General features: G+C 49.7%; 1 protein-coding gene across 4 annotated transcripts in view; it reads right to left on the bottom strand.

Annotated features, from left to right (window-relative positions):
- Nucleotides 1-2,183: 2,183 nt before the first annotated feature.
- The window catches only part of PDE4B (phosphodiesterase 4B), a 309,783-nt gene continuing 284,043 nt past the window's right edge, over nucleotides 2,184-27,923 (bottom strand). For 3 of the 4 annotated variants that reach the window (XM_064147443.1, XM_064147444.1, XM_064147445.1), the window contains 9 exons: nucleotides 19,574-19,667; nucleotides 15,533-15,711; nucleotides 14,426-14,524; nucleotides 14,123-14,287; nucleotides 13,054-13,153; nucleotides 12,307-12,461; nucleotides 12,099-12,221; nucleotides 9,093-9,275; nucleotides 2,184-4,520 (listed from right to left, as the gene is read on the bottom strand). In XM_064147443.1, the coding sequence (XP_064003513.1) occupies nucleotides 4,155-4,520; nucleotides 9,093-9,275; nucleotides 12,099-12,221; nucleotides 12,307-12,461; nucleotides 13,054-13,153; nucleotides 14,123-14,287; nucleotides 14,426-14,524; nucleotides 15,533-15,711; nucleotides 19,574-19,667 (1,464 nt within the window). In that variant the 3' untranslated portion in view covers nucleotides 2,184-4,154. Of the gene's footprint in view, nucleotides 4,521-9,092; nucleotides 9,276-12,098; nucleotides 12,222-12,306; nucleotides 12,462-13,053; nucleotides 13,154-14,122; nucleotides 14,288-14,425; nucleotides 14,525-15,532; nucleotides 15,712-19,573; nucleotides 19,668-20,843; nucleotides 21,409-27,923 lie in introns of those variants that run through there. The other variant, XM_064147446.1, reaches the window with a different exon arrangement.

The following is a 27,923-nucleotide window of genomic DNA, read 5'->3' as shown; positions in this document are numbered from 1 at the left end:
AGGGAGGTGGTGGAGGCACTGTCCCTGGAGGTGTTCAAGAAAAGACTGGATGAGGCACTTAGTGCCATGGTCTAGTTGACTGGTTGAGTCTATGATTCTATGATTCTATGAAATGGCCTCAGGCCGCCCCAGGGGAAGCTTAGGTTGGATTTCTTTCCTGCAGAAGTGGTCAGGCACTGTCCCGGCTGCCCAGGGCAGTGGTGCAACCCCATCGCTGGAGAGGTGGCCAAGCCTCGTAGAGGTGGGCCAGGATTTAGCCGTGCCCCGGCAGTGCTCCATGCCCGCAAAGGTCTCTTCCAACCAAACCACTCCTTGACTCTCCGGTAAGCCGCAGCAGGGATGGCGCAGGGGCCGTGCTTCTTGCACCCCTGCCGGCAGGCCGTGCCGTGCCGTGCCGTGCCGTGCCGTGCCGTGCCGTGCCGTGCCGCGGCGGGTCGGGCAGCGCTGCGCCGCGCTGTGCTGCGCTGTGCTGCGCTGTGCCGCGCTGTGCCGTGCTGTGCTGTTCTGCGCTGTGCCGCGCTGCGCTGTGCTGAGCTGTGCTGCGCTGCGCTGAGCTGTGCCGTGCCGCGCCGTGCCGGGTCGGGCCGGGACGCGCGGGCAGCGCAGTGCCGCCCTGCAGCGGGCCGCGGCCGTCGCCTTCCTGTCTGCGGCCCCTTCCTGCGCCGCCGCTGCGCGCAGGACGGCCGAGGCCGCGCACAAACCCTGCTCTTCCCGTTCGTAAGCCGCGGGCTCCGTCTGTCTGCTGGGCCGTGGCCATGGCAGGGCTGTTTCACCGCGCCCCGGGGCCAGCTGGCTCCTACCTTAGCCTGTGGTTGAGAAGCGGCTGTTGAATCTGCCCTAGGTGAGGCCTCCTCTGTGCCGAGTTTGCAGAGCAGGTTCTGCGGGGAGAGGCCGAGGGAGCTGGGATGGGTTAGCCTGAAGGAGAGGAGGCTGAAGGGAGACTCCATTGCCCTGCATAGCTGCCTGAAAGGCGGATGGAGTGAGCCTGATGCTGGCCTCTTCTCCCAAGGACCTAACAACAGGGTAAGAGGAAACAGCCTCAAGCTGCACCAGGGGAGGTTTAGGCTGGACATTAAGAACAATTTCTTTGCTGCAAGAGTGGTCAGGCATTGGAACAGGCTGCCCAGGGAGGTGATGGAGTCACCATCTCTGGAGGTGTTCAAGAAAGCTACAGGCATGGCACAGCAGGGTTCTTTTTTTTATGGTTCAATGCTTCTAACCAATTTTTTGTTTCCTTCCAGGATGGAAGTTCAGTCTTGACGTGGCCCTGGGCAACCTGATCTAGTTGGAGGTGTCCCTGCTGGCTTGAGCGGCGTTGTACAAGAGGACCTTGGTGGGTCCCTTCCAGCCTGATGCAGTTTTTGAGTCTGTGGCATGCCACCTGTCTGCTCAGGCACATGCTGGCATTTCCAGGCAGCCCTTTTTGCAATTCCTACTCTTCCCGCACAGCAGAAAGACCATTTTGAGCCTCCGTGAAGTGTGCGTCAAACAAAACCAATCAACGGGAGCTCACATGCAGAGCACATTTGAGTCTCCTTCTCTGGAGGCTTTCAAAACCTACCTGGATGTGTTCTGTGTGGCTTGCCCTAGGGGATCCTGCTTTGGCATGGGGGTTGGACTCAACAACCTGCAGAGGTCTCTTCCAACCCCTAACATTCTGTGATCCTGTGATGTGCTGGCCAGCCTGGCTGAAGAAGTCTTTCTTTGTTAGGTGAACAAATAAGACTTTTTCCAACAGAATTTTCCCAACCTCAATGACTCTATGATCTCCCCCAGAGGTCCCTTCCAACTCCTGCCGCTCTGTGATTTAATGAAAATCCACAGGGTGGTGAGACACTGGCACAGGTTGCCCAGGGAGGTTGTGGATGCTCCCTCCCTGGAGGTGCTCAAGGCCAGGCTGGATGAAGCCTTGAGCAACCTGGCCTAGGTGTAAGGTGTCCCTGCCCATGGCAGGGGGGTTGGAACTAGATTATCTTTAAGGCCTCTTCTAACCTTGAGGTCTTCAAGAAAAGCCTGGATGAGGCACTCGGTGCCATGGTCTAGTTGACTGGCTAGGACTGGGTGATAGGTTGGACTGGATGATCTTGGAGGTCTCTTCCAACCTGGTTGATTCTATGCTTCTATACTCCTACGATTCTATGACTCTATGAATCCACGAATGAAAGAGCAGAAAGAGCCGCGCGGGCAGGGTCATGCTTTCATTTATTCACTTCATATAAAAATCTCTTAAGAATGCATCTGAAACACAATATAGAATAATAATAACAATAATAATTAATAATACTATAACATACATCGTGTGAAACATTTTGTTGGAAACAATAAAATAACCACCCAGAACAACGCAGCGTTCAACAGACGAACGAACCCATGGAATCATGCACAACTGTGCTATTTGTCATTAACTAGTTCAAAGTCACAAAGTTTGGACCAAAAAAAAAACAAACAAAAAACCAAAAAAGGAAAAAAAAAAAAAGGTAAAAAACCCTCAACCAACCAAACCAAACCAAACAACCAACAAAAAAAAAAGAAGCTTGAAACAGTTATTTTACAAACTGAGGTTTGACACCGCTCACGATGCCGGACAAGCTTTGTCAAGAAGAAGTTTCACAGCACAATTATGACATCAGTTCACATTTTTTTATATATATATATATATTTTAAATGTTTGTGTGGGTTTTTTTTTCCTTTTTCAGCCTTTGTGACAGAAATTCACATTGGGTTGTTCAGAAATTGGGAAGGTGACATCAAAAAGCCAACCCCGTTGGTGGTGAGTTAAATTTTTGGGTTCTTCCCCTTAATGTTTTGAGTGTTTCTTGCTGCCCTTGGGGAGGGGTCTTGCATCTTCACCATGCGTGGTGGCTTCCACTCAAAATGTCCTTCCTGGGTTGTGTCTGTTTCTTCAGCTATGTTCAGGTTTTGGTATTTTATCCCAATATAAAAGGTTAGGAGAAAAACAAAAACAAAAAAACAACCAAAACCCAAAAAAAACCAAAACAAAAAAGAAAACAAAGGCAACTCTTATCCCGAGTTTTCTACACTGTTAACTTCGCCGCCGCCAGGCGATGCCAACTCATATAAATTAATAACTTACAAAACATTACAGTATGTACAGTAGGTAATAAATACACTGTTATAAACAGTAATGGAGGTGTTAGAGCTCGAGGCAGTGCAGGAGGAAGAGGAGGAGGAGGAAGGTGGACCTAAACCTAAGGAACGATAGGCAGGAGGAACACAAATTACCCGAGCGTGCAAATTCCACTGAGCCGAGGAGCTGCCGAGGGGGGGATGGGACACACAGGCAATCACACACGAGTGTGTCACACGCTGCCTCGTCACATTGACTTCAGATAGGGATCAAACTATCCTCTATCCTGCACACGACAGAAAGGAAACCCCACAGAGGAGAGAAAACACTGGTGGCTATTCCTATCAAGCAAACAGAGATGGCATGAGGTGACCCGAAATGGGGAGGCGCTGAGAAGAACGATGGAAGCGATGCCAACCAGAGAAGATGACTGAAACCAGAGGGGTTTCCCTCCCGTTGAGGCTGTCAAAAGTGAGTAACTGCAGTAAAGTGACAAGGTATTGCCCATGAAAAAAAGGAAGACTGCTTCTCATTAACAGGAAGAATCAAAAGAAGGTTGTCGGTCAACTGGTGGAGACACTTCTGTTGTACTAAACCCCGTGTAGATAAATTTACGAGACTCCTGAAAAAAGGACATGAAAGTGTTTACAAAGAAGGCACACAGGTCTGCAGACAGGTGGTTGGGTGGACAGGTTGCACATGGAGACTTGTTCATCAGTAGTTTCTATCAGTCTAAACCGGTACAAATTCCGAAACTAGCAGTAGAAAAGAATTCTCTCAGTTGTGTGTCGGTCACTCTTCAGTCATCACCCCAAAGCCAGCTCCAGGCCCGCGCCACGCTCTCAGTGGGCTCAAACCACAATTCAAATCACCTGTTAATTTCCTGAGCAATCGTCAAGCGTTCACCACTAACACCATCTTCAACCCTGACTCCAATCTCAAGCAGCTGGGAAGATCTGTCAGCCGGTGTTGGACACAGGCCTCAGACCCAGGCTACGGGCGAGTCCGCCAGACCGCCTGCAACGCTCACAAAGTGTTGAAAATCCACTCACACGGGGACAGGACATTATGTGTCCACAGGAGATGTGTCTTCTGTCACAATTTCTATGTTCGCCTCCCTCTGGGCATCCTCTTCCTCTGGGTCAGCCACGCAGAGTGTCTTTGTATTGCTGAAGTAGCCCAGGCTGTCGCTGTCCTTCTCCGGCCCATCCGAATCCTCCTCCTCCAATGTTAGTTCAAACTGGAACTTCTCCATCAGGTTCTGACAGTCCCTGCCCCGCTCCTCAAGTGGAGGGGATGGGCTCTGAGGTATCATGCTCTGGTACCAGTTCCTGTTGTCCTCCAATGTGTCCAGGATGTCCTGGGCATCAGGTTGCACCAGGTCAGCCCACGTCTCCCATAGCGGGTGGACGATGTAGTCAATGAATCCCACCTGAGAAGCACAGGAACAAGCACACTTAGGAGAGGGGAATGGCCAGGAGCAGACAGGGTCTCAAAAGTTCAAATGTACTAAATCATGGCTGTTACAAACAAAACATGCTCTCAAGACCAATCCCCCAGGCCAGCACAGTCCAACTGCAAACATGACTATATCTGATACCCGAATCTGCTCCTACAATGCTGGAGTAGGCTGACATCTCAGCCAAAACCCAGCCTTGGATGGAAGTTTAATTAAAATCAGGCACCACCAGGAAACTTGGCAATGGAGCTGCCAATGCCACCTCTGGCTGTAGGCATGGTTTTAAATATCCCCATGGATGTGGGAAGTGATTGTCCCCCTGAACTCAGCACCGGTGAGGCCACACCTCAAATACTGAGTTCAGTTTTGGGGCACTCACTCCAAGAAGGACATTAAAGTGCTGGAACAGGTCTGGCAAAGGGCAACAAAGCTGATGAAGGGTCTGGAGAACAGGACTAGTGAGGAGCAGCTGAGGGAACTGGGGTTGTTCAGTCTGGAGAAAAGGAGGCTGAGGGGGAAGAACTTCTGGCTCTCTGCAGCTCCCTAAAGGAGGTTGGAAACAGGTGGGGATTGGCCTTTCTCCAAAGTAACCAGAGATAGGATGAGAGGAAATGACCTCAGATTGCTCCCAGAGAACTTGAGATTGGACATGAGGCACATGAAAATAGTTATCAAGACCTGATAGAGGCTTCCCAGGGCAGTGGTAGAGTCCCCATCCCTTGAGGGGTTTCAAAGCTGTGGAGCTGTGGTGCTGAGGAACGTGGTTTAGCGGTGACCTGGCAGTGCTGGGTTAATGGTTGGCCTGGATGATCTTAAAGGTCTTCTCTAACCAAACTAGTTCTATGAATCTATATCCGTTCTTGCCTAGCAGCTTAAGCCCTGCCCTGCAGAAGTCAGGGTAAGCCATCACCCTGAAGACAGAACATCTCACCAAGGGGGCCTCTTAGTGCAGAGAAGCATCTAGATTATCACTACCTCTACCCTAAGCACTGAGAATGTCTGCTGTTTCTTAGGGGTGCACTTCACTAGGCTGTGTAGTTTGTACCTGTTCTGAACTGTTTCATGGTCCTGCATCTTCAAAGTTCAACACTGTGTCCAGCTCTGGTGCCCCTAGCACAAGATGGATGTGGATCTGCAGGAGCAGGTCCAGAGGAGGCCACAAAAATGATCAAAGGGCTGGAGCACCTCTCCTACAAAGACAGGCTGAAAGAATTTGGGCTGTTCAGCCTGGGAAAGAGAAGGCTCCAGGGAGAACTTAGAGCAGCCATTTCAGTATCTGAAGGGCACCACCAGGAATGTTTGGGAAGGACTGTTTATAAGGACCTGTGGTGACAGGATGAGGGGCAACAGTTTGAACTGGAGCAGGAGAGATGTAGGTTGGACATCAGGACGAAGATCTTCACAATGAGAGTGGCAAAATAACAGGTTGCCCAAAGATGTGGTCGAGGCCCTGTCCCTGGAGGCATTCAAGATCAGACTCAGTGAGGTCCTGAGCAGCCTGATCTAATTGTAAACGTCCCTGCTGCCTGCATGTGGGCTGCACAAGATTGCCTTTTAGGGTCCCTTCCAACCCAATGCCATCTGTGAATCTTGAAAGATCAAGATCATCGTTCCTCCTCTGCTCTACCAAAGCAGCCACCATGCTCCTCTGTGGAGCCAGCCCAGACAGAGCTTTCCTTTCAGTTTGTGTTGGAGGGAGGTCAGCTCATCCTAAGCAGCACTGTTTCTGCTCGGAGGTGGCCAGCCACTGCTGGGAGTGCCATGCCTGTGGTGGAAACGGCGAGGGCTGCAGCCTAGCCCCTCAGCCCTTCCGCCGGCTGGCGCGTAAGCTCTCAGCTACATCGTTTATCAATTGTCTGACTAAGAGGACGTACGTCCAGGATGGAGAAAACTGAATGGCCATAAAGAGGGTTGAAATTCTTCCTCCTTGGCTGAATGTGTCACTTCTCTGCTCGCTCTGCTGGACAGCATTCCAGCGTGGCAGGAAAATGGCTCTCAGGAGGGGCCAGACTCAGTGTGCAGATGTTTGCTTTGGAAATGGCACATGGCCTCCTTCAGACACAACAGGATGTCAATAGAACCATTAACATTCAATTGTAACATACTGGGGAGGCAGCTGAAACAAAAAGGTGATGAAAATTTCCTGCGAGCACATGTTCCGGAGCGTTTTTGAAGTGAAAAAAAACCCTCTTGTGGCAAGTTGATGACTTCTCCATCACCCAAAATGCTCAAGGGCTGCACACCACTGATGCCTGCAGATCAGTCACTCCATAACCACGTCATGCTTTCTTTGAATAAACTTCCTAAATCATGGAATACCCAGCCAGATGGCTGATCACTGAGCTTAAAATATTCTCATGTCTCTGGAGACTTTCAAGGCCTGCCTGGATGTGTTCACAGAATCAGAGAATGGTTTGGGTTGGAAAGGACCTTAAAAGATCATCCAGTTCCAACCTCCCTGCCATGGGCATGGACACCTCCCACTAGACCAGGTTGCTCAAGGCCACCTCCAACCTCGCCTTGAACACCTCCAGGGAGGGGGGACGGACTTGATCTTCAGAGGTCCCTTTCAGCCCCATGATTCTAAGATTCTGTGAAGTAAAGAGGCAATATCTAGAGCTTTGAAAAGCTTGCAGTGCTTATAGGACAAGAGGAACTGGCCTCGAGCAGCACCAGAGGAACTCTAGGCTGGACATTAGGAAGATTTTCTTTCCTGCAAGAGTGGGTCAGGCACTGGAACAGACTGCCCAGGGAGGTGGTGGAGTCACCATGCCTGGTGGTGTTTAACAAACAAGTAGATGCGGCACTTTGGGACATGGTATTAGTGATCATGGAGGTGTTGGGTAGCAAGCTGGACTTGGTGATCTTAGAGGTCTTTTCCAACTTTAGAGATTCTATGATTTAATACCACCTCCCTGTCTGTTTGGCCACGCATTGGGATTTCTGTGGTAGCCATTTTGTGCAAGTCCTGCTCTTCCTGCGCAGCAGAAAGACCACTTTGAGCCTCCAGGATGTGCACACGTGAAACAAAAAAAGAATGAACTGGAGCTCACATGTGGAGCACATGGACATTTGCTGGCCAAGCCTGGCTGAAGCATCTATTCCTTGTTAGGTTAACGAATAAAGAGAGATTTTTCCAACAAAATCACCGTGCGGTTGAGTGAATAATTCTGAAACCACTTGGCTTTGCCTAGAGGACATTTGGAAATAATTATCATCAATTTTCTGACTTATTCGAGCTGAAAAACCCTTGATGATGACTTGCTGGAGTCGTTTGAAAACAACAACCAAGACACCATTATATAAAGACTGGAATATGTTTGGGCAGACAGAAATCACCACCGTTGTTATGGCCTAATGGGGAAATTTTATGGCCTATGCTACACAGGTCAGAACAAAAGCTGACCTTGAAATGGCTTTATCTGTGAATCAGAAGGAGGGATGAGACACTTCATCTCCAAACCCCCCTGCACCACGGCCAGATCCTTTAATGTTTGATCTGCTGGAGCAGGTCCAAAGAAGGGTAATGAAGCTGGGGAAGGGTCTAAAGAAGTCCCACGAGGAGCGGCTGAGGGAACTGGGATTGTTTAGTCTGGAGAAGAGGAAGAAGAGGGGAGAGTTCATTGCTCTCTACAATTCCCTAAAAGGAGGTTGGAGTGAGGTGGGAGTTGGTCTCTTCTCCCTAGTAACAAGCAACAGGATGAGAGGCCTTAAGTTGCACTAAGGGAGGTACTGGACCTTAGAAGAAACTTCTTCACTAAAAGGCTTGTCAGGCCCTGGAAGAAGCTCCCCAGGGAAGTGGTGAAATCATTGTCCCTGGAAGTGCTCAAAAACTGTGTAGATGTGGTGCTGAGGGACATGATTTAATGGTGGACTTGGCAGTGTTGGGTTAATGGTTGGACTCAGAGATCTTGGAGGTCTTCTCCAAACAAAACAATTCAATGACTACACTGACTAAACATTTCTTTGACTTCACCAGCACACAGCAGCCCTGCCAGCCCTCTAACTTAGCCAGCCAGACCATGCACTACAGAACTCTTCTGGACAAGGTTGGACAATGACTGACTCCTAGATTTTTCCAGTGTCCTCAAGTGGACCTCAGCTTGGAGAAGCTCCTAACCCTGCAGCTTAATGGAGCTGGCATGGCTATAAATCTAAAAAGGGCCAGGATGTCAGCAGGTTTTGGAGGTGCTAATTAAGGAAGCTGGATGGTGTGAAGGCAGAAGAGGCCTGACAGAAGGAAGGGAGATCAGAACTGCACTTTTCAAGCCGAGGGACCCAACTCACTGTGGAAACTGGGACAGCAAGAAGGCAAGATAGGCAGGCGCCTGGAAACGCCGAGATGCCAAGGGGTACAGGAAGGAGCCTGAGCAGCTTTGCCAGTCTAGATGAGCTCCAGGCAAAACTGGGTGTCAAGGCTGATCAGAAGAAGCCTCTGAACTGCTGGCTGCTTGCCTAATGGTGCCTTAGAGAGCAGCTGAGGTTTGTCTCTGTGCGAACAGAACGAGCTTAGGCAGCAGTGAAAAGCAGCTCCCAGCCAATTACCTGTGATTTCTCCACTGACGCTGTGTGCTTGTCACACATTGGGCTGATTTCCATTCCTCTTTCCCTCTCCTTGTCTCCTTGCTGGAAGAACTCCTCCATGATGCGGTCTGTCCACTGCCGATACAGCTCCAGAGACTTGGTGGGGTTACTTAGGTCTGCACAATGCACCATGTTGCGGAGAACCTGCAATTAGAGTCATCAGTGGGATGAGATTTAACAAGGCCAAGTGCAGGGTTCTACACGTTGGCCACAACAACCCCAAGCAGCACCACAGGCTGGGGACAGAGTGGCTGGAGAGCAGCCAGACAGAAAGGGACCTGGGGATACTGGTAAATAGTAGGCTGAAGATGAGCCAGCAGTGTGCCCAGGTGGTCAGGAGAGCCAATGGCATCCTGGCCTGGATCAGGAACAGTGTGGCCAGTAGGACAAGGGAGGTTATTCTGCCTCTGTACTCAACACTGGTCAGGCCACACCTTGACTCCTGTGTCCAGTTCTGGGCTACTCAATTCAAGAGAGATGTTGAGGTACTGGAACGTGTCCAGAGATGGGCGATGGAGGTGGTGAGGGGCCTGGAGCACAGCCCTGTGAGGAGAGGCTGAGGGAGCTGGGGGTGTGCAGCCTGCAGAAGAGGAGGCTCAGGGGTGACCTCATTACTGTCTACAACTACCTGAAGGGAGGTTGTAGCCAGGTTGGGGTCAGTCTCTTCTCCCAGGCAACAAGCAATAGAAGGAGGGGACACAGTCTCAAGTGGTGCCAGGGGAGGTCTAGGCTGGATGTTAGGAGGAAGTTATTGCCAGAGAGGGTGATTGGCATTGGAATGGGCAGCCCAGGGAGGTGGTGGAGTCACTGTCCCTGGAGGTGTTCAAGAAAAGCCTGGATGAGGCACTTAGTGCCATGGTCTTGTTGATAGAATAGGGGTGATAGGTTGGACTGGGTGAGCTTGCATGGTCCCTTCCAACCTGGTTGATTCTATGATCAAAACCTTGTGAAAATCCACTGGGAAAGGAGGGTAGGTTTCAAGCTGTAGCTGCTTGCTCACTCCAGAACATCTCACCACAAAACTCTCCAGTTATGCAGCACGGAATCACAGAATTGTTTGGGTTGGAGAAGATCTCCAAGATCATGGAGTCAAACCATCAACCCAATGCCACCATGGCCATCAAACCATGGCCCAAGTGCCATACCCCCAGGTTTCTTGAACACCTCCAGGGATGATGACTCCAGCACCTCCCTGGGCAGCCTGTTCCAGTGCCTGACCACTCTTGCAAGAAAGAAGTTGTTCCTAATCTCCAACCTAAACCTTCACTGGCACATAAAAATATTCTAATAGCAGCCCATAGAAATATTAGCAACCCACACCCCTGTGGGCGAGACCAGCAGCTGCTCTCTGCTTCGGGTACTGTCTGCTGTACGTGTGTCAGACGACTCCACACTTACAAGTGGGTGCAGTTGTGGTGATGTCACTGACATCATACAGGCTTGTTTTAGTATGCAGGTGCTTCCCACCATTCACATTGTATTTCCATGCTCTCAGATGGTTAAATGATATTGCTTTATTCTATGAGATCCCATCTGGAGTACTGCATCCAGGTCTGGTGCCCCCAACACAAGAAGGACATGGAACTGTTGGAGGAGGTCCAGAGGAGGTCACAAAGATGATCAAGGGCTAAAGCACCTCCCCTGTGCCTGAGAAAGTTAGGGCTGTTCAGTCTGGAGAGAAAAACACACCAGGGACACGTATAGCAGCCTTCCAGTATCTGAAGGGGATACAGGAGAGCTGGGGAGGGACTTCTTTGTGTGTAGTGATAGGACAAGGAGAAATGCATTGAAGCTGGTTGGGGAGAGACTTAGAGATTAAGAAGAAATTCTTTTCAGTGCAGGTGATTAGACACTGGCACAGACTGCCCAGAGAGGCTGTGGATGCTCCATCCCTGGAGGTGTTCAAGGCCAGGTTGGATGAGGCCTTGAGCAACCCGTTCTAGTGGGAGGTGTCCCTCCCTATGGCAGGGGGTTGGAACTGGATGATCTGTGAGGTCCCTTCCAACCTAAACCATTCTACAATTCTATGATTCTCCTGGGAGTCTGTTCTGAGAAGTTGGCCAGGAGGGTAGAGAGATCAGGATGCATCTTCTCCTATTAACTAAACCTCATTCCAGTTTGCTTTCTCATTTCTGTAAATCAGGGATTATAGAGGGAACAACTTGTACCTCACTCACTGCAGCTCAGCCTCAGAGCTGCTTTAGGTAAGGAGTTGCACATTAAACTCTTGCAACCTCACAATGCTGTATCAATGTCACTATGCTCTCTGAGAGAAGGAACACGAAGGAGAAAGCAGCAAGGAAACTCAAGAGCCCACAAAGCAGCAAGCAAATTCAGGAACCCTTGAAACATCAGCCTTAGAGATGAAGGTCTGTGGGCTGTGCAGCTTCATTAACAACATCATCCTAAAAGATGCAGGACCACTTTGTACCTCTTCAAAACAGATTGGGTTGGGTTTGACCTTTAGAAGTCCTCTAATCCAACCTCCCTGCAGTCAGCAGGGACAGCTGCAACTAGAGCAGGTTGCTCACAGCCTCAAAAAAAGTGAACTGGAATGCTTCCTGGGATGGGGCATCTATCATTTCTCTGGGCAACCTGGGCCAGGGTCTCACCACCCTACTCATAAAAAACCTTCTTCCTTCTCTCCAGTCTGAATCTCCCTCTTTGAGTCCAAACTACCACTTCCCACAACAGGCCCTGCTCAAATGTCAGTCCCCAGATTTATGATCTGCCCCTTTAAGCACTGAGAGGCCACCAGCAGATCTCCCTGGAGCCTTTTCTTCCCCAGGCTGAACAACCTCAAGTCTCTCAGCCTTTCTTCATGTGAGAGGTGTTGCAAATCACTGCTGAAAATATAGGTCAGTTGCTTCTATTTATGGTCCTTTTAAATGCCAAAGCAAAACCATGAGTGTGGCTTCTTCAGTCCTGGACAAAACACACATTGTGCAGGACCCATGGCTAACCTACCTGTATTCTGTCTGTGTAGTTGTCCAGAAGGAGGACTCCTGAACTGGTCACCTTCTTTGTTTCCACCATAGTCTTCAGATCAGCTAACAGACTCATATGCTTGGACATATCTGTTGCCAATACCTTCAGAGAAGAGAAAACAGTATCTCAGCATGGACAACCAGACAGAGAAGCCAGGCTTGTCTTTAAGAAGAGGAGCAGCTCCTACCATGTCAATCACCATCTTCCTGAGTGTCTGGCGCTGCTTCTTGGTCAGGTTCTGGAAGATGTCACAGTGCTCCTCTTGCAGCAGCTTGAAGCCCACAGCCAGATGGTGGTTCTCCAAGACGGACTCGTCATTGTACATCAGGGCCAGCTCAGAGTCTAGCAAAGCAACACAAATATGTGACTCCTGCAGGTGGCTGACTTAGGGAACCCCAGAATTGTTTGGGTTGGAAAGCCCTCTAAGACCATTCAGCTTTCCCCTTGTCAATGGCATTATTTATCTTAAAGTGAGGATGGGATGGAATTTGCACTTAGGGATAGAAAAGTTGGGAGGTACATTAACAGGATGCAAGGGCTCTTTGCAAGTTCACAGATTCATAGAACGGTTTGGGTTGCAAGGGACCTTCAAGATCATCTAGTTTCAACCCTTTGCCATCGGCAGGGACACCTCCCACTAGAACAGGCTGCTCAGGGCTTCATCGAACGTGGCCTTGAACACCCTCAGGGAGGTGGCATTCACAACCTTCCTGGGCAACCTGTTCCAGGGTCTCACCACCCTCACTGTAAATTGTGCCAGAACAACTTCCTTTGTCGGGAATTTCACTGCAAATCACCCAACTGGTTTAACTGCAGAATATACTGAGAAAGCAATTTCAGGCATCATCTGTGACCTCAATGTATGGAAAATGCATTTCCATAGCCTGCCCAAGCTTGCAGGTGAAGTTATTGCTGTATGTGAAGCAAAACTCACTTGTATTAATGAGGAATTGATTGGAGACCCCAGGGTGATCCACATCATGGATTGCAGCTGCAAAAATGGCAGCAAGGATTTCCAAATCAGTGAAGACAGCCTAGGAAGGAGCAAAGGGATTTGTCAGAAACATTTTCTTTCTCACCAGTTTGAGAGGCTGATTGAGAGAAACAAACTCTGCTTTGTAAACTACTTCTCTGAGGACAAGGCATTTATTCAGAGGGTATGTCTACAAGCAGTATGTGCTCTTTGAGATCCCAGAATCCCAGCGTGGTGGGGGTTGGGAGGGACCTCTGCAGGGTATCCAGTCCAACACCTCTGTTAAAACAGAGGCACCCACAGCAGCTTGCCCAGCATCACAACTCCACAACCTCTCTGGGTAGCCTGCTCCAGAGCTGCAGCACCCTCAAAGCAAAGAAGTTTCTCCCCCTCTTAGGATGGAACCTCCTGGGTTCCACTTTGTGCTTGTTGTCCCTTGTCCTGTCACTGGGCACCACTATGAGGAGTCTGGGCCCATCCTCTTGCCCCCTACATGTTCCTTTAGTTCTTGCTGAGCACTGAGCAGATCCCCTCTCAGGCTGCAGGCTCAACAGGCCCAGGGCTCTCAGCCTTTCCTCCTCACACAGATGCTCCAGGTCCTCAGCAGCTTTCTAGCTTCCACATGACTCCCTCCACTAGTTCCCTGTCTCCCTTGAACTAGGGAGCCCAGAACTGGACCCAGTGCTCCAGTTGTGGCCTCAGCAGGGCAGAGCATAATGGGAGGAGGCCCCCCCTGGAGGTGCCGATCACACTCTTCTGGATATACCCCAGGAGACCATAGGACTGCTTGGCCATGACAGCACATTAGTGCCTCAAAATGAAAACAAAAGATGATGCAGAGACTCTTCAGGCAAAGTTGCTGCTTGAAGTTCTCCATGTTGATTTTCCTGGCAGGAAACTGAGCCCCTAGAAGATCCAACAGCACTCTACTGGTCATCAGCTCAGCTTAAGTGTTTTCTACTGTGTTCTAACGGGTGCTGCAATGCTTTCAAGCATGACAACTGCTCTTAGCTCAAAGTAGGTAACTCACATCCAGTGCAGGGGTAGAGAGCAGAACATGGGTGGACTGGGCAACGTCAGCAGCATGGAGGCTGTTGTGGTAAGCCACGTCTGAGTGGTAGTGGTCCTCCAGCGTCATCATGTACGTCACGAACGTGTCTGACGAGATTTTGAAGGTTTTCAGCAGGTCTCGCTCCTGTGTAATGAATGGGACAAGCACATGAGCAGAGAGCAGGTAAGGAGGGGCTGCTGTAGAAGGTGACAAACCAGAAAACAGTAAGAAACCCAACAAGTGTTGTAAAAAAAAGCCAGCAAACTGGAGGAGAAGACAGACCTGAAATATCGCATACATGATGCAGGTGAGGGGCCTGTTGTGGGAGTACCTCGCGACATTGAAGATGTTGAGACCCCACTTATTCAGATCTTCCAGTTCCTTTGGGAAAGAGAAAAAGAGAGCAGTTACATTTTATTCCAGACACTTCTGCTTCCTTGGAGGTATTCAGAAGTTGTGTGCAGGCATGTGGTTTAGTGGCAGTGGCTCAGCAGTGGCGGTGGGACCGTGAGCTCCAGCTGAGTGGTTGGGCTTGATGATCTCAAAGGTCTCTTCCAACCCTAACGGGTCTATTATTCTGTGAGTTATCTCTTGCAGCATGTCCTCTGCCCTTTCCCAAGCATTTAAAAAGATGTAAAATGAATCTTCATCATTGTAATTATGAGCTTAATAAAGTACATGAACACATAGTAACTGAAGGGTGAAGCCAAAGCGCTTGTGTGAGAGGATGACATTTGTCTGTGTGGCTGGGGAATGATTTGTGGTGAGTGCTCCCAGGTTGCTCTGTCATAGAGACAAAGGCCCCACAAGCACTTTGCTGGACACAGTGTTGTTGCAGGTCTTTGATAATTGTTCTCCTCAGCCTTCACCAGATTCAAAGAATCATAAAATGGTTTAGGTTAGAAGGGACCTTAAAGATGATCTAGTTCCAACCCCCTGCCATGGGCACGTTCCTCTTGCCCATGTTGCCCAAGGTTTCATCCAGCCTGGCTTTGAACACCTCCAGAGAGGGAGTACCCACAGCCTCCTTGGGCAACCTGTTCCAGCATCTCACCACCCTCACTGAAAACAATTTCTTCCCAATTTCCAGTCTAAGCCTCTCCTCCTCAAGCTGAAGGCCACTGCCCCTCACCCTGTCACTACAAGCCTTTGTAAAAAGCCCTTCCCCAGTTCCCCTGTGGTCCCCTTCCGAGACATTGCTTGTCTTATTTTAGGGATGTTTCCAGGGAATTTAGGAACATAAAATATGCTGTTGGGGGCTGATAGCATCAATTATAGCATTTGGCATGGCCACATCACTTCAGGAATACCAACTCCAGTCCACCCAACTAATCTAATCTGGCTTCCAGGTAACACCAATTCTCCCAGAAGAGCAAGAACCTGTCATACCTTGGCCAGGTGGTCCTCCTTTTCTGTTTTCACACCAAATCGTGAGATGCTGGTGTTATTTAAGCTTGAACTGTGCATTAGTTTTTTCACTCCACTGATTTGTGTCATGAGCTGCTGCTTTTTCTTCTTCTCTCGGTCTTTCTGGGTGGGAGAAGGAATCTCCACATCATTCTGCTTGTCTGTAACAAATAAAGGTGAAATGAGTCAACATTGTTTCTAGGACAAGCACTCCTCACACTCCTCCAAACCCAACCCTTGGCTTTGCTGACTGCATGGCTCTGCACACCAGCTCAAACTCTTCTTCTGCAGGGTCAGGGAATCACAGAATGGTTCGGGTTGGAAGGGACTTTAAAGATCATCTAGCTCCAACCCCCTGCCATGGACATGGCTACCTCCCACTAGACCAGGGGGGTTGGAACTAGATGATCTTTAAAGTCTATGATTCTATGATTAGTGTTAACCTATCTCCAAACCTGCTGTTCTTCAAGCACCCACCCAATAACAAGCTGTTGTCACTGATCATTAGCGAAGAGTTGCCCTTTACCGATACCTCCAGAAGAGCACCCAAAGCACAGCCCACAGTTCCACTGCCAGGCTCAGGGACAGCAAGAATGCTCCTGCACATTAAGTAGGCATCTCCTGGGGCACAAGCATGGCTGTGGAGATGTGTCAGAGAAATAAATCTCTCCACATACCCTACTGACTGCCCTTCCAACTGCTCCAGTGGCTGCATTAAGACAAATCCAGTGGGTCTTTCCTTTCACCCTAACCATTGTTGAGTGACCTTTTAGCAAAGGTTACTGCAATCTCCTTGCACCTTTGCATCTCTGGGGACCTCTGGAGGGCCTCAGCATAGAGGCATAGTTACTTTTGCCTTGGCTTAATTAAAAATCTCTGAAATCAGAATTAGCAGCTTGCTGGCAACACAGCAATTAAGGAGGAAGGTTTTATTCACAGGCACAGTCGGGCTGGTATCAGTGGGAGTTTCCCTGGTGTGTTCTTGCTGAACAACAGAAGGATTTTCCTCTCCATAATCTCCTTAGCCATGACTAACGCGAGGGCAGCGTCAAAGGGACATTCTGGAACAGAAACACTCTGATTTGTTAACTCATGGCCTCGTGGCAGTGGCAACACGCCTCAGGCCTTAGGAAAGGGCACATGGTGAAAAGGGCAGAGAAACAGACAATTGGAGAATTGTTGGGGCTGGAAAAACTTCTAAGATCACTGAGTCCAACCATCAACCCAACACCACCACGGCCATTAAACCATGTCCCCAGGTGCCATGTCCATAGGTTTCTTGAACATCTCCAGGGATGGTGGCTGCACAACCTCCCTGGGCAGCCTGTTCCAGTGCCTGACCACTCCTGCAGCAAAGTAATTGTTCTTAATCTCCAACCTAAACCTCCCCTGGCACAATTTAAGGCCATTTCCTCTCATTCTATTACCCAATACTAGGGAGAAGAGATCAACCCTAACCTCACTCCAACCTTCTTTCAGGGAGTTGTAGAGAGAGTTGTAAGGTAATCATGACCCTCCCCATTTGTGTGATGTGGCCAGTGGTAATCCTGCTCCTCAGTTCTGTCCTTTAGAGGGATCTAAAGCTGCTGTCCTGGCTCTCACTGCCTGACTGTGACTGCAGTACTGGCCCTCTGCAGAGACTTTGCTACTTCCTGACATCTTCTGTGTATTTAATGAAGTCACAGAATCCCAGAATCCCAGCAGGGTGGGGCTGGAAGTGAGCTCTGGAGATCATCCAGTCCAAGTCCCCCACTGAAGCAGGGGCACCCACAGCAGCTTGCCCAGCACCACAATGCCCAGCTGGGTTTCGAAGCTGTCCAGAGAAGAAGACGTCTCTGGGCAGCCTGCTCCAGGGCTCCAGCACCCTCACAACAAACATGTTTCTCCTCCTCTTAGGATGGAACCTCCTGGGTTCCACTTTGTGCCCTCTGTCCCTTGTCCTGTGACTGGGTTCCACCTTAAGAGGAGGAGAAACTTGTTTGGTGCAAGGGTAATCGGGATAATCACAGAAAAGCATTAGCACCAGCTAAAGAGCCCCTGCTGAGATGCTTCAGAAATGGGAGTCTAGTTGTAGGGCTTCAGTTTTCTGTCAAGTCCATACTGGAATCATGTTGGGCTGCAGGACATCCTGCTCCAGAACCATACGCAGTAGCCACTGGCAAGACCTGATGAGACCTTGAGCACCCTGCTCTAGTGGAAGGTGCCTCTGCCCATGGCAGGGATGTTGGAACTAGACGATCTTTGAGGTCCCTTTCTAATGCAAACCATTCTGTGTTTTAATGACTATGAACAACAAACCCCTGAAGATGCCATGGTGATCACACTTCCTGGCGTGCTGGGTATGTTCCAGACTCTTCAGCTGGCAGCTAGGCAGCCTTGCTCCTCTTGCCTGGATTATTTCATACTCTGGATGTTATGGTTACGCTGAGCAATCAGAGAGGGTCAGTGGAGTCCCACAGAGCAGCTACAGGCTTCAGTGGATTAGTAATGATGGGATGTGGCCCACATGCAGGCAGAGGTTCCAGCTGCAGCTGGCTGTGGAAATGACTTTAAAATCCCTTCATGGGAATAACTGTGTCACACAGTGAGTGCCTTCTGGGTCGTCTTCACTGCAGGGCATGAGCCCTTCCTGAGCTCTAGTATCCCACAGACACCCAGCAGCATTTGAAGCTGTTGGACTCAAAGCTTTTGGGTGCTCTTGATGGTTGGACTCCATCCTCTTGGAGGTCTTTTCCAACTGAAACAATTCTGTGATTCTATACATAGGAGGGTCCTGTGCTAAGCTTTGGTTTAAATGCAGATGGTCACAAAGTTTAGAATTTAGAATGACAATTAGGATGGTTGCTTGAAAACACAGAAAACATTTTCCTGACAGGGGTTGGAAGCCCTCTGCTTTGAGGCCAGGCTGAGAGAGCTGGGGTTGTTCAGCATGGAGAGGAGAAGTCTCCAGGGAGACTTCCTGGTGGTCTTTCAAGACTTATAGAAGCCAAGAAGAAAGCATTGTCCTTACAGAGGATATGGAGGATTGATTCATGCCAGTAGTCCTATAAGCTCAAACAAAAACCCTAATGTGTAGAATGAGAGGAGTCCTCAGCACAAAAAGGACATTAAGCTCTTGGAGCAGGGCTAGAGGAGGCTACAAAAATGACACAAGGGATGGAACCACTCAGCCACAAGGCCATGCTGAGAGCACTAAGGTTGTTCAGCTTGGAAAAGAAGAGACTCCAGGGAGAGGTTCTGGTGGCCTTTCAATGCTTAAAGGGGTCAAAAACAAAGCTGGGGACAGACTTTTGAGCAGGACGTGTTGTGACAGGACAAAGGGTGATGGTTTGGACTAAAAGAGGGAGGTTCAGACCAGGGGAAAGGAAAAGTTTTTTCACTCTGAGGGTGGTGAGACCCTGTTCCAGGTTGCCCAGAGAGGTGGTAGCTGCCCCATCCCTGGAACCATTCCAGCTCACAATGTTTGGGGCTGTGAGCAACCTGCTCTAGTTGCAGCTGTCCCTGCTGACTGCAGGGGGTAGGACTGGGTGACCTTTAAAGGTCCCTTCCAACCCAAACCAGTCTGTGATGCTATGAAAATATTCTCTTTATTCTGACTTGCAGAGCAAAAGGCGCAACCAGATATCAACTGAAATGTGTGGGCTGAGCCTGCTTATCTGCAGCCTCTCTGAAGGGGGAAGCTGCAGCTGGCTGAGGCAGTAGTTGCACAGATGAGAGCATGCAGCTGGGCTGTGTGACTTTGTCCTTTCTGTAAGGTCAATACAAATCTCAAATATTGCATAACACAGCTACCAGGAGCTGCACTCCACCTCAGCAGAGTAAGCTTTTGATCTGGAGCAGGTATTCTGCAGACAGACTTATTCGGACACTGTCTTATTTTCCTCCCCACATCCCCTTTGAGAATGAAAAATGGCAACATTTAAACGATTTTTCTGTCCCAGAGGAAAACTGACTTGATGGGTATTAGGCTGCTGTTAATCCTTCTCTTTGAGTCAACCAAAAGCTTGGGCTGTGATTCCTTACCCAGGAAGGTGTTGGAGATGTACTCGGACACCTGGTTGCCGGAGCGGCTCATCTCGGAGAGGTGTGTCAGCTCCCGGTTCAGCATCCTCTTGAACTGGGAGGAGAAGAACAGAGAGACAAAGATGGCATTTTTCTCTTCCACACTCAAGCAGCTTGAGCACCACAGACAGGCTGTGAAACAAGCAGAATTCTGGAGGTGTTTGGAACGGAGTCAGTCACATGTGGTTTCATTTAGATACTGCTCAGCCACCAGCATGACCAGATTATTTCTTGTCACTACCTTTATGCTCTCAGATTCATCTCCTACAAAGATGAATCTTTTAGTTTTTGCTGCTACAGATGAGAAGGCAACATCTCAGCTCCCCTCTCAGCTTCTTATATTGCTTTTTACATCCCCACATCCTACAAGCTTTCATCCTGCATTGCCCAAGTTTGCTCCATTTTGCATTATGTAAGGAAAAGACAATTCCTTACGCTCAGAACTGAGGAGAAAGATGCCATAAATCTGAAAATCTGGCAGGAAAAATGTGGGATTTGACCATTTTTTTCCCCCCTAGACAAACATTCTACGAACCCTCCTGATTTTCTCATCACACATTTTCATTGCTGCATCATTTCATCCCAAGGAGAAAAAAAACCAAACCAAACCAAAAGCACATACAAGCACACACCATGCACAGGACATGTTTTAGCTCCTGGCACACAGAAATAAGCATTTTAAAAGCAGAGGGTTTTTTTTTTCCTAAGCATTTTAAAAGCAGTGGTTTTTTTTATCTTGGGAGAGGTTTTATTCAAGCAATATAGCACCAAAAATAAGTCATTTATAAACCTCAGCACAGAAAAAAATAATTACAAACCTTAGCACAAAATTTAAGCCATTTATAAACCTTAGCACAAAACCTAAGTCATTTATAAGCCTTAGCACAACAGCAACAACAAGAAAAAAGTCATTTATATACCTTAGCAAATAAATTATCTAGCACCCCCAAAAAAAAAAAAGAAGTAATTTATAAGGCTTAGCACAAAAATGAAGTCATATTGCACACAAAAAAAAGAATTTATAAGGCTTAGCACAAAAAAAATTTAGTACCAAAAAATAAAAGCCATTTATAAGCCTTAGCACAAAAATGAAGTCATATAGCACAAAAAAAAGGGAGTCATTCATAAGCCTTAGCATTAAAATTGTCATTTAGCCCCCAAAAGGAGTCATTTATAAGCCTCAGCACGAAAATCAAGTCATTTATAAAGCTTTTCAGGAGTGAAAACCCACCTTAATATAACCCCAGGACACAGATAACAAATAGTTTGCTTCAGGCATTTTGGAAAGCTCCACTGCCACCGCTGTCTGCAAATCCTCACGGAGAGATCACCGGGCAAGCTCCTGGGACACGCCACCACCGCCCCTACACACACCACCACCACCACCACCTTCCCTTGTCAGGAAAGGAAACAAAAAAAACGCCCCCAAAACTCAGCCTTCCTCAAAGCTTGAGATCCCCCAAAGGCCAGCAGCTGCTAAGCTCAGACAAAGCCAAGCCTGGCAAGAGCATCTTTGCAGAAGAGCATCTTTGCAGAAGAGCTGCCCGTGGGTGCTATTTGGTGGCCGGAGAGAAGACTGCAAGCAGGGATTGCACGAAGAAACCAGAACTAATCCCAGCGTGTCCTGCTCGGCTGGCTGGAAGCACTCATGAATTATGGATCCTCCTGCTTGCCTCGTTGGCTGAAGGGGGTCCCCTCTCTGCAGCGGCTTTGCTCAGCTGAGCTGCAGCGCACACGAACGCTGCTGCTGCTGCTTCTGCTCTCGGAGGGGCTGCCAGCCTCAGGAACACAGCCATCTTTTGATGGAGGAAGATTAAAATGGAGGGAGAAGCTCTGTGCATATTTAAATAAGGGGGGGGAAAGGCAGCAGGGGCTTTGGATTGTTTTTTTTTATCCCTTGCTGCGTTGCTTTAACCCTTTTCATAGCAGAGACAGTGCTTTCCAAGCAAGAATTCACAGATGGCTTCTTAAAAGCCTCCCTTTTCACTTCCCTAAGGGTGATCAGAAATGTTTTCCCTCTTTTTAAAGGGCAAAATATATCCTCACACAAAGTGGAAACATCTTTTCAGGCATAAACCTCCCATCTGTAAATCTGCAATCAATGACATATTTTTTCTTACAAGAGACTATTTCAAGATTTAATCCTTGATGTGTGTTTTTAATTGGCATTAGGAAGCTGTAGGTTTTGTTTTAGCCCAGATTTAGTCTTGGGTTTGTGCTTTAAATTGAAATGAGGAAGCTGTAACTGCCCTTTTGGCATTGACTCAGAAGGAGAGCTCCTTGTGTTCTGAGTGTCACACAGATGCCAGCAAGGAACCCCCACTCGCGTCCAGCATCTACCCAGCCTTAGGATGTTCTTGGCGACTGCTAGCTGCAATATGCCACATGACAGCAGCCAGGGCTCCTAAAACCAAGTGCCACCTATGGTCTCAAATTACTTCCTTCCCCCATCTCATTTGGTGTGACATCATAGGACTGGGAGACACAGGGCACGGGGGGGGGACAGCTTGCGCTGCATCACAGCCCTGTTCCTGCTGCAAGAGGTGATGGGCAGGGACAGGCAGAGCCCATGCACAGCCCGTAGCTCCCTGCCTGGACCAGCACTAAGTATCACAAACACCATGCCTGGCTGGCCAGGTAAGGTCCAGCCACTGCTCAGCACCAGCCAGGTGGAAGTCCTCCTGAACTCTGCTCAGCCTTCTGCCAAAAGAGCTGCATAGAGCAAACGAGGCTGTGAGCCCACCTTCTGCTCTCCTTGAGCTCATCATTATCAGAGGTCAAAACCTGACGTCACCTCTCTTATACCACCTGGCTGCTTGTATGGACCTAACATGGGTGCTCCCTGCTCAGGCTCTGCCACCACCATCTCTGCCTTCATCTCCTGCAGCAACCTGCCACTGTGAGCATCACATAGCACAGCAAGGCCTCACTCTCTGGGTTACTCTATCAGTTTAAACACTGTCCTATGGGATATGGGCAGGATGGGAAGGATGCCATCTCATGGGATACCAGGAGAAGCAGGATGTGAAGAATGCCATCTCACAGGATACAAGCAGAAGTGGGATGTGAAGGATGCTGGCTACCCAGGAGGGCATCCCATAGCACTGGGTCGTGGGCTAGGTCTCCAATGAATTTCATGCCAAGCAAGAGGGATAAAAGCCTTTCTGAAACTCGTAGGAGAACCCTTAGCGACGAGGAATGGGTGGCAGCGAGAATGAAAGGCGAGAGGGAGGAAGGCTGTGAGAAGAGGAGAGGAGAGCTCCGTCCCACTCATCCCTCACAGTGACGTACTTCCACCGGTCACAAGCAGGAGCCACCAACACGTGAGCACTCCCACAGCCTCACAGTGCAGCATGTGCTGAAACATCTCCCTGCATCAAGGCCTTTATGCTTCCAAGGAAAATACCATCACCAGATGATTGTGCAAAGAGCTTTTCAGCAAGGCTGAATGAGTCGGGTTCCATGCACAATCACTTCTTTCAGACATGCGATGCCAAGTGGCAAACAAACAGCTGAAGCAAAATGTCAGAGAATCAACCAGGTTGGAAGAGACCTCCAAGATCATCCAGCCCAACCTAGCACCTAGCCCTAGCCAATCGAACAGACCATGGCACTAAGTGCCCCATCCAGTCTTTTCTTGAACACCTCCAGGGATGGCGACTCCACCAACTCCCTGGGCAGCCCATTCCAGTGCCAATCACTCTCTCTGGTATGAACATCCTAGCATCCTCCTAACATCCAGCCTAGACCTCCCCTGGCACAACTTGAGACTCTGTTCCCTCATTCTGTTGCTGGTTGCCTGGGAGAAGAGACCAACCCCACCTGGCTACAGCCTCCCTTCAGGTAGTTGTAGACAGCCACGAGGTCTCCTCTGAGCCTCTTCTTCTCCAGACTAAAGACCCCCAGCCCCAGCTCCCTCAGCCTCTCCTCACAGGGCTTGTGCTTCCTTCACAACTGCCTTCACAAAGTACCAAATGCTGCCTTGCCACGAAGGCATGAACCACTGACACAGTCTGAAATTGTGCTGGGGAGGTTTAAGCTGGACATCAGAAGAACTGGCTTTTCTGCAAGAGTGATCAGCCATTGGAGCAGGCTGCCCAGGGAGGTGCTGGCATCACCATCTCTGGAGGTGTTCAGGAAATGTATGGACATGGCACTTGGGGCCACAGTCTAATGGCCATGGTGGTGCTGGGTTGACAGCTGGACTCGATGATCTTGGAGGTCTTTTCCAACACAATTCTATGATTCTCTGAAGATATACCTATTTTATGATATCTCTGAAGGGTGGGTGTCAAGAAGATGGTGCTAGTCCCTTTTCAGTGGTGCCCTGTGATAGGACAAGGGGCAACAGATGCAAACTGGAGCACAGAAGTTCCACCTAAACATGAAGAAAAAACTACTGTAAAGGTGACAGAGCCCTGGAGGAGGCTGTCTGGAGGCTGTCCAGAGGCTGTGCAGTCTCCTTCTCTGAAGACTTTCAAGACCTGCCTGGATGCATTCCTGTGTGACCTGCCCTGGGTCATCCTGCTATGGTAGGGCGATCTCCAGAGGTCTCTTTCAACCCCTACCGTTCTATGATGTTATGATTCTATGACAAATACCCTCCACAAGGTCACCCAAGCCATCTGCAGCACAGATGAGGACAGATATAAGACCTTGGCATTCTCCTATCTGATCTCTAATCCTGAATCTGTTCTCATCACCTCTTCCATCCAGCCTTAATCTCACTCACTCCTAATCACCAACCTTCTGCAAAGCAGACAGCAGCACTGCAGCACTGCTGAGAGGACTCTCAGGGCCAAACCCAGCTGAGACACCCACGGTGTTCTGAGAACACTCACATGCCTTGCAAAGTTGATTCCACTTTGCCACCTGAGTGATGCTGGCATCTAAGCAGAGTTCACTTAACAATATGATGGCCTTTAAAGAACACCACAGAGTGAGGCATGCTGGTGGTGCAGGCAGTTATCACCTCTTCACTGCTCATGCAGGGTAGCTGGGGTGTTTCCTGAGCTTCCCTTGATACCAGAATACTCTGGAGTGCAGCCACTTCCCCTGAACTGCTTTGCCCCTTGCCTGTGGGGGGCAGGAAGCCCATCACTGCTTCTCTGCACAGATCAATGGTTGATGTCATCTGCAAACCTCTGTAACCATCCCTCCATTAAACTGATCTGACAGCAAAGGGTAAAGCACACAGATGGCAGGGCCAGCGCTGAGAGAGTGCCAACTGCTCTGCTGAGGAGCACACACAAGAGTGGCTGCTCTCAGGAGCTGCTGCACCAGCCCAGCATGGCCCTTGAGCTCAGCCATCACAAGAATGTTATTTTCCTAATTAATAAGCATCTCCCTGCCTTTGATGAGGAGAATGAGCACTGAGAACCTCGCTGAGCAGATGGGAACTGGGGTGGGCATACAGCCACACATGTGCACATATGAGGAGCTACACAAGTGGAGATGTCCACCCCAACTCCCTGGCCCAGAGCAAGCCCCCAGACCAGCACAGCCTAAGTGCAGCTACAACCTTCTGATACACAAAACTGCACCTACAACGTCGCATTAGCTTGGATGAAGCAGGAGCCACCAGACAGCTCAGCAATGGAGCTGCCAATCCCACCCCTGCCTGCAGGTGTTGGTTTGAAACATCCCTGTGGGTGTGGGAAGCCCTCCTGCACTCAGCACTGGGAAGCCACACCTCCAATATTGGGTTCAGTTTTGGGGCCTTGACCCCAGGAAGGACACTGAGGGTCTAGAGTGGGCCCAGAGAAGGGCAAGGAAGCTGGTGAAGGGTCTGGAGAACAGGGCTGGTGAGGAGCAGCTGAAGGAACTGGGGTTGTTCAGCCTGGAGAAAAAGAGGTTGAGAGGAGACCTCCTGTCTCTCCACATCTCCCTGAAAGGAGGCTGGAGTGAGGTGAGAGTCTGTCTCTTCTTCCAAGTAACAGGAGAAGAAGAAATGCCAGGGAAGGCTTAGGTTGGACGTGAGGAACAACTTCTACACTGGAGGAGTGGCTAAGCCCCAGAAATGGCTGCTCAGAGAAGCAGTGGAATCATTTCAAACCCATCCAGATGTGGTACTGAGGGACGTGGTTCAGTGGTGGACTTGGCAGTGTTGGGTTAAGGGTTGGACTCAGTGACCTTAAAGGTCTCTTCCAGTCAAAAGGGTTCTGCAATTTCATGATGACCCCCAGCAAGGGTGTCCACCTTTGGAGGTGTCCAAGGTAGCATGTGGACACAGAGCTTTGGGGCATGCTTTAATAGCCACGGTGGACCTTGATGGTCGATGATCTTGGAGGTCTTTTCCAATGATTCTCTGAATGTCAGGATAAATGGGCCTGAGGTTCCCTTCTCTCTAGCCCAAACTCACATCACAGGACCCAACACACTCACATAGTAAGATAACGTCAATGACATAAAGCCCCAACTGAAACTGTTACTAACCAAAGCCACATGATGGTGGATTTGACCTTCCAGCAAGTCACTGAGGTCTGAAACCATCTGGAGGGTTGTGTGTGAGAAAAAAAAACCCCAAACGTCTCATCGTGTGGAGCTTTCCTGTTTTGCAGATTCTGAAGTCACTGCAGAAGTCATCTGCAGCAAATTAAACCTCCCAGAACTTGAATCACTCTTTGATTACCAGCAGTGACCCTTTCTCGTGTGCTTGCTGGCAGAGGGAGTCACAGCTTTGCTCCAGCTTCCCAGTCCTGTGTGAGTGCTGATTTCCTTGACTGCTATTGGGAAAGTGCACTCACAGCTCCCTCCTGGCTGCCCACACTTTCCTCAGCACTATTTCACAGAACCACAGGACTGATGAGGTTGGAAGAGACCTTTGAGATCACCAAGTGCAACTGCTCACCTAGAGCTCCCAGACCCACCACCACTGCTAAATACCTCCAGGGATGGGGACTCCACCGCCCCCCTGGGCAGCCTGTCCAGTGCCTGAGACCCCTTGCTGGGAAGAAATTGTTCCTCATACCCAACCTGAACCTCCCTTGGCACAGCTTGAGGCTGTTTCCTCCTGTCCTGTCCCTTGTTGGATGTGAGAAGAGCCCAAGCCCCACCTGGCTCCGACCTCCTTTCAGGGAGTGGTAGAGGGCAATGAGGTCTCCCCTCAGCCTCCTCTTCTGAAGACTGAACAACCCCAGATCCCTCAGCCACTCCTCACAGGATCTGTTTTCAAGGCCCTTAACCAGCTTAGGTGCTCTTCTCTGGACATGCTCTTAATGTGCCTCTTGGAGTGAGAGGCCTAAGCTGAACCCAGTGTCCGAGGTGAGGTCTCAGCAGTGCAAAGCAGAGTGGGAACAACCACATCCCTACGCCTGCTGGCCAGAGTGTTCCTGATGCAGGCCAGAATGCTGGTGGCCTTCTGGGCCACCTGAGCACACTGGTGGTTCATACTCAGCTGGCCATTGATCCAGCTGGCCTGTTTGAGAAGCCAGAAGGAAGGGGTTGGTTCCTCAGCTGCAGTGAGGGGCTGAGTGCTGTGCACCAGCACCACAGCTACAGCGCAGGGGAGATCGGTGGCATCAGTGCTGCGTGCAGGGGAGCTGCTCCAGCCACTTAGCAGCTGCTCCTTCAGCCCATCCTAAGCAACAGCTCTGCAGCCAAAGGTTCCTGCCTCCATTTGCATCAGAGAATCACAGGATGGGTTGGTTCAGAGGGGCCCTTAAAGACCATCCTGTTCTGACCCCCTGCCTTGGGCAGGGACACCTCCCACCAGCTCAGCTTGCTCAAGGCCTCATCCAACCTGGCCTTGAACACCCCCAGGGAGGTTGTGGATCACAGAATGTGATCTTTGATCTTTGATCACGTTCTGTGACTCTGTGGTCCACAGCCTCCCTGGGCAACCTGTGCAGTGTCTCACCATGCTCACTGCAAACAACTTCTTCCTAATCTCCAGTCTAAATCTCCCCCCTTACAGCTTCAACTCCTTGTCCCTTATCCTAGCACTACAAGCCCTTGTAAAAAGTCCCTCCCCAGCTCTCCTCTATCCCCCTTCAAGTACTGGAAGGCAGCTCTAAGGTCTCCCTGCAGCATTCTCTTCTCCAGGCTGAACAGCCCCAACTCTTTCAGCCTGTCTGCATAGGGGAGGTTCTCCAGCCCTGTGATCGTCTTCATGGACCTCTTCTGGACTTACTCCAACAATGCAGAGGAGGAAAATCTGGCCTAGTTTAGGGCAGAACTTGGCAGATTTAGCAGCCCAAGAACGCTGGAAGTGTGCTGCCTCTGGGGCCAGCGCCTGTGACGTGGGCTGGAGCCCACAGCAGCATCCAGCCACACGTGGGGCACCTCCTTGGGCCTTTGGCGTGAAAAACGC

The sequence above is a fragment of the Pogoniulus pusillus genome, chromosome 8 (assembly GCF_015220805.1).
Source record: "Pogoniulus pusillus isolate bPogPus1 chromosome 8, bPogPus1.pri, whole genome shotgun sequence".
Classification (NCBI taxonomy): domain Eukaryota; kingdom Metazoa; phylum Chordata; class Aves; order Piciformes; family Lybiidae; genus Pogoniulus; species Pogoniulus pusillus.
This window is presented reverse-complemented; position numbering and strand designations above follow the sequence as displayed.